The 6,515-nt window shown below is 40.1% G+C and overlaps 1 protein-coding gene across 4 annotated transcripts; it reads left to right on the forward strand.

The window, feature by feature from the left end:
• The first annotated feature begins 288 nt into the window (after positions 1 to 288).
• On the forward strand, positions 289 to 6,429 carry nutf2 (nuclear transport factor 2). Of its 4 annotated transcripts, XM_079345275.1 has the most exons (7): positions 342 to 392; positions 917 to 1,038; positions 1,171 to 1,253; positions 3,010 to 3,119; positions 3,575 to 3,646; positions 4,064 to 4,162; positions 5,522 to 6,429. In XM_079345275.1, exons 4-7 carry the CDS (start codon positions 3,021 to 3,023, stop codon positions 5,633 to 5,635), a joined length of 384 nt encoding a protein of 127 aa, XP_079201401.1. In that variant the 5' UTR covers positions 342 to 392; positions 917 to 1,038; positions 1,171 to 1,253; positions 3,010 to 3,020; the 3' UTR covers positions 5,636 to 6,429. The 4 variants fall into 4 exon arrangements, with proteins under 4 accessions (XP_079201399.1, XP_079201400.1, XP_079201401.1 ...); XM_079345274.1 differs by lacking the exon at positions 917 to 1,038 and having other exon boundaries at positions 311 to 392; XM_079345273.1 differs by lacking the exons at positions 917 to 1,038; positions 1,171 to 1,253 and having other exon boundaries at positions 289 to 392.
• The last annotated feature ends 86 nt before the right edge of the window (positions 6,430 to 6,515 follow it).

Here is a 6,515-nt window from a genome sequence, read left to right on the forward strand (position 1 = left end):
TTTGGAACAGTGAAACTGACAGTTAAAAGCGTTAACAACTGTTAACAGCGTCCCAGGGACACTTTTTCCCATTGAATACAGCTGTGGATTTAGTTAATAACAAAATATAGCATAGACTTCTCCAAATTTCACTACCAAATCTACAGAGTGCACCTTTATGGTTAAATGTTGTGTACTATGCTTATAGTCGACAAAACCGTAAAAATAATGACCTCAACTAAACTCAATAGATTTGTTTATCTGAGATACAGGTCTAAAGTTCCGAAAATTGTTTGCATATAAAGACTACAACCCCCACAATCCATCGTTCCAACTATTGCGTAGAGTGCGTGCCCTCGGAGGGTAGCAGATACACTGTCAAACCGTGCCACCGGCCTCGGCGTTGGTTAGAGGTAAGTCTGTATTACACATTCTAGGAAAACTTCCATGGAGAAAAGTCAATGAAAAAATGTCCCAAAACGAAACGCGCCAAGTTAATGTGATATTTAAAGAACTATATGACATTACAAGTGCTTTAACTGGGTGCCTCCCTCCGGTTTAGGGCTAACAGTGGGCACGCCTATGTAAGGGAGCTGCTTCAGGGTCCGAGAGCTGTGTGTGGGCCCGCAGGACGCTTCACACACGGGTATTTTTAGCAACCAGTGAAAGGGCGAGGGAAGGCGAGCTTGTTAGCTAATGCATGAAAATATAATTTATCGGATGTTTAACATTAGCTGGCTATCACAGGCTATCAATCTTAGCAAACAATACAGCTCAAATGCTAGTAGCAGCTAGTTAGCTCGTTAACTAGCCACACATGAGCTTTTCTATTTGTTATCGTTTACGCTCGAAAATAAGCATATGATCTGTTCCTCCGACCTCTTGTTCAGTTTACCAGGGCCTTACTAACGTTATTCATGTCTCGGTGTTAATTAAGGTAACATTGTTGTTTCGACTAAACCATCGAAGGCTAAGCCCCCTCAGATTGTTCCAGCAGCGACCGTGTATCGTAATGCAGAGAAGCACGTGACCTGTGCTGCTGTCAGTGTCATCAGAGTGGTGAGACGGCGTGAACACCACACGTCTGGGCCGTTTGGTCTTCTCACACTGTGGTATTATGAGAACACTTTCAGTGCACTTGCAAATCTGACCTGTTTTTTTGTTATATTTTGATTTTCCTTCTGCATTTAGGACATGCTGTGATGTTTTTTGTTGTTGTGGTGAGTTTCCAGGACTCATAGGTGGTCTGTTTGCTGTAATCAAACAGGAGTAAGGTAATGACAATTGTTATATTTATGCATAATTCAAAAAATAAATTAAAGTCTAGATGGTTAGAGGATGTTATATTAATCAAAAAATAAGAATGAATAACAGTTAAAATTTGGAAGCCTGAGAGATCTTTGTTAACTTGAAATATGGTTTATTATTAATATTCACACTATTCTGCACTAACAATGATGTCTGCCACATGCATTCTATGTGTTTTTTTTTCCAACAAAAACAATATGAAACACTAAAGAAATGAGTGTAAGACCCATCATTTTCTGTATCCAACCTTTTTAGAAACCTAACGCGAGGGACTGAATTGAGCTGCTAATGTTCAGCCGGTTTTACTTTTTTCTTGCAAACCAAGAGCAGACCTCTGGGCTGGGTCAACCTTTAAAACTGGCTGAGATTGGAGCTCTATGCTGAAAGTGGCGTACAGTAGATGATGCCTGCTATCTAGTGAAAAAAAACAAACGCACAACTTTTATGTAAAGTTTTAAGAATAAGACCCAATCATTTTTTTTTCTGCAGAAACACTGAGCGAGCTGATGTGAGAGTGCAGCAGAGTATAATCAGAAAAAATCACTTTGAGCAAGTGGGAAGGGGTGGTGATGTTAACTTCCTGTGATCGGTGCACATTCGCAGACTGTATGCGCACGACCACGACAATCAATGGGCACAACTTTAATATGCTGCATTACCTTTTCTGTTTGCAAAATGTTCTTCTCTCTGCTCCTTTTGTTGATACTGTGATTCTGTAGAACTACACATTGCATTCCTACTAACAGCAGATATTCCCATTACAGCTTTGTATAGTTTTAAAAAAGTATGTTGGTGACATAACTTGAGCATTCTTACTTTCAGTCTAATCAATCACTTTAATGGAGTAACACAAGTTTAGTTACCCATGTTCTGAGGAAATTATTTTCCACTACAAACTTCAGTGTGCTGCTTGAAATGCTCTCGTCGAAGTAAAATATATGTGAGAATGTCCACACAATGTTCTTCTTGTTCTTCACTTGGGTTTAGCGCTGCTTCTAATGCTACACCTCTCCCTGCCTGCAGTCCATCTCATCTTGTGTGTTTAGAAGTCACTGCGTTAATATGTCAGGACTCTGGAGCAGTTTGTGTATCAATAAAAACGCATGTCCTTCTGAAATGAACCATTCTGTGTTATAGCTTCTGTTTATTTTTTCTAATGAGACACTTATGCTTTTGTACATGAGACATTCTCAGTGCAGCACGAACACTACGAGGACAAATTACTGCAGCATTTCCTGGCTTGTTGTTTTTGCTGCAGTTTTAAAAATACCCGATTTTGTTGCAGCTTAAATAACAAACTAAATGTTTGAACACTTTAAGGCTTCCTTTTTGAATGACAGGAGCAGGGTCATTTTCAAAAATTCTTGCAACTGTTTTTATTTTTCTAGGCAGCCTTACAACTACACAAACTTTGGATTCCCCAGGACTGTGCTCATGGACACATTGGACACTAGGATAGAAAAGTTTTAGAGTTTTGTTGAATACCTGTTGCTGGCTGACAGTGCCAATCTCTGTCCCCTCGCTCAGTAAGGTGGAAGAAAGTCTGTCAGTGCTGCTTGGTCATCATTTTTATACTGTATGTGTTCAGTTCCGTTTTGTCAGCTTTTTTTTTTTTTCTTTTTTACTTCATAGTTAGTTTCTTTTTCTTTAAAAAAATAAAAATAAATAAATAATTAAATCCCTTCTCCTTACAATGCTCCGTCTGGCCTTTATCTCTGGCAGGGTGAGTCACGATGGTGGACCAGCCTGTGTGGGAACATATAGGATCCAGCTTCGTGTCGCACTACTATCAGTTGTTTGACACGGACAGAACACAACTTGGATCCATATATGTAAGTGTGAAACCGTGAAAACCCAATCATCAAACATTCTTCAGAGCCGAGTGTCGACTTTAAGTTGTTTCACAGGACTAAGTCTGTGTTATGTTAATGTTTCAGTTTGTATTGGAGGACAAGAAAAGGATTTTCTTTAACAGATGATTTTTTTTTTTACAAACTAAAAGAGAAGAACTGTGAAGGTGGTGCTCATGCTTTAGGAATCATACATAATAAGGCTCTGATTGTCATCATGAACCACAACATTCTACTTTCTATGTTTTTTTGTTTGTTTTGTTTAACCTGAAGTCCTCGACATCAATTCACCTCTTCAAAGTCACAAAAATAACCCTCCCTTTTGACCTTCTAACTTTGACTCTCTGAGCTTCCTCCATTTGTGTTTATTGGGTCAAACGCATCATGTAATGCTGCAAGTGCTTTGATAAATTCCGTTGCTCTCGTGTGCTTCACAGACCGATGCATCATGCCTTACATGGGAAGGACAACAGTTTCAGGGAAAAAGAGCAATTGTTGAAAAACTCAGTGTGAGTATAACTTGTTACTGATTGCTATAAATGTGTACACAACAGTAAAGTTGGCCAGTAGGCTAACGTGCTGAACAGAAACTGTTTTATTCTAAGAACTGGTTATGCAGGCACTGACAATGAAATAGGAATTGTCAGTGTGGTTAATGTTTGGTTGCTGCGGCAGTAATTGTTTCTGTAAAAGTACAAAGGTGGAGTGACGGCGGAGTGTGGTTATGGTGCTGTTTCATACTTGCAATGAAAATGGGTTTTCTCTCTCTCTCTCTCTCTCTCTCTCTCTCTCTCATATCAGCTGTTGTCTCATTTTATGAATAAAGCTTAAGTTGGGTGACACATTTGTATTTCTTATTTTTCTTTGAATCGTGTGCATTAATGTGAATCTTGTGTATTTCTCTTCGACATGTCTTCGTATACCAGAGTCTCCCTTTCACAAAGATAGCGCATAGTATAACAGCGCAGGACCACCAGCCCACTCCAGACTGCTGCATCTTGAGTATGGTTGTAGGACAGCTAAAAGTAAGTAAGAGTGAAACAGGTCTTCCGTCTATGCATGTCTTTGATTTCAAATAGTTTCTGGTAAGACACTTGATTAGAATCTCAAGAGGTACAACTTATTGTTTGCTGTTTATTAGGGATGAAACCGTACAGTCGACCCACGGCGCAATACGTACCTCGAGTGTTTGCTCATGGTTTTGATTGTTAGGAGTTTTAGACAAACTGTATAGAAACTTTACAGGAAGAGCAATGTGTTAAGAAAGAACAAATCATTTTTTTTGTTTTGTTTCAGGAAGCAGAAGGCAGCGTTTATGGAGTGCCATGTATAAATGTCGTAAAGCTGCATCGATATTTCTGCGTATGGTAGCTTTGTTTTAAACGCTGCTTCTTCTTTTCTCCGTGCACTCTCACCCTGACTGACTCATGCCGGTGTCAGCGGGTGACCGCGTGTGACAACACACAGTCACGTCAGTGTTACTAATGTTACAGCCTGCTGTTGTTTCTGGATACTTGGCCAAACTGCCAATTCCCATTTTTGTAGGCGGTACGTGTAAAGCAATGTTTGTAGACAGTTAATGTTTTTATCAACGTTCTCTCTTCCTTATAATTAGATAGATAGATAGATAGATACTTTATTATTGTCATGCCGAAACCAAAATGTCCCCTCAGCACTGATTTGAAAGACGCTGAGTGTTTCCTCATGCTGCTGCCCCTCCATGAAGTCTGTGTAAAATCTAACATCAGTGTTGTCAGGTTCCCCGTCTTTAACACGTGATTTAACATTCACCCCAGCTTATTCAGAGAGACACCATGCAAGAGGCTATTTGTATGCAAAACAGAAAATACTGCAATTCACACTGAGTGCATATCAGACCATGGATGCAACACCAAGCAGTTGAATGTAATATTGAGAACTGTTGCATTCCTAATGTTTATTACATGTAGTCTGAGGGCATATAATGAAGACAGAGTTCTGTATGATATCAGTTCTGAAGGGTTGATGCCCACAAAAGCACCAGTCAATGAAGTGCTTCTGACAATGAACATGAGATGATGATGATGATGAGGACACAAGCTGTGTATCCTTTGTACGACACAGGCTAGAAGGGTTTAACAATCCTCTCCCCGCTCGAGAGCTTTTAAACACATCAGCAGCTGATATCACACAGCCGGCTTAGCCCAAAGAGAACACATCATGGTGTCTGGCATTCTAAGTATCTAAAGTATGGCTTCTTCAGTGATCATATCCACAGCTTGTTCGCGTTTCAGACGTTTGCTTTTCAACAGTTACTTTTATTTACTTAACTGAACAACATATGAAATAAGGTGGAGACCCTCCTCACTTTGTCCTGAACCTGTTTTGTGTTTGTGTGTTTGCAGGCAGACGATGACCCCATCATGGGTTTCCATCAGAGTTTCATTCTGAAGAACATTAACGATGCATGGGTGTGCACCAATGACATGTTTAGGTTGGCCATTCACAACTTTGGCTAACCCAAACCCTCACACTCCGGTGGGCATGGGGGGCCATAGTGAAGGGCACTGTGTGATGGATTATGGAGGGAGGGAAGGGAGGAGTTGAGGATGGAAATAAGAGGGAAAACACATCCCTCCCTCCTTGCTGTCTCATTTACGCCTGTTTGAAAAAAACAAACACTAGATGTCAATCACTGAACCTCATCTAAGTGGGTTTTAGGACACGCTCAGCCAGTAAAATTGCAACGTGTTTCTTTGCTGAGAGCCGGCCGACCAATCAGATGCCCCTGTCTGCCACTCTGCTGACCTGCATGACGCTGGGAGCCTCCCATTACAATGTCTACACTCAAGTCACCAAAAAGACAACAGCTGACTTACGCCAATAACTCATATTGCTCTCTGCTGTTCTTTAGTTATTTCTAACTCAATCAACTCTGTTGTAAACTGATCTGTTGTTGACTGGTTTCCAAATACATGTTAAGGTTTAGATTGGGCTTCTACAGTTCCCACTTCTTGTGTTGTAAGTTGTTTTTAGATGCCGTAGTGGATTTAACTTGAGTTTTATTTTCCTTTACATACTGGTAATTGTTTACTTTGCCATCTTTTTCCAACTTTCCATGCCAGGTTTTGCTCCTTTTAAAACAAAGAATCACAGATGACAAACATCTGGCCTCCCTGTGTGATTGGCTCTGCTCCTACAGATTTACTAAGTCTCTGTCTTTCCCTCTTCTGTCTTTCTCTCTTCCATCCCATGTCAGGCAGTTACATGGTCAACAAACACAAAAGACAATAAAATCTGGACTTTTTCTTTATTGTGTTTTGTCATGTCTTTATGTTATTCTATTTAAATTATTGGTTTCATTTCTGTCCTTTATCTTACCAAATTGTGGCTCCGTGT

Source organism: Symphodus melops, assembly GCF_947650265.1.
Source record: "Symphodus melops genome assembly, chromosome: 6".
NCBI lineage: Eukaryota > Metazoa > Chordata > Actinopteri > Labriformes > Labridae > Symphodus > Symphodus melops.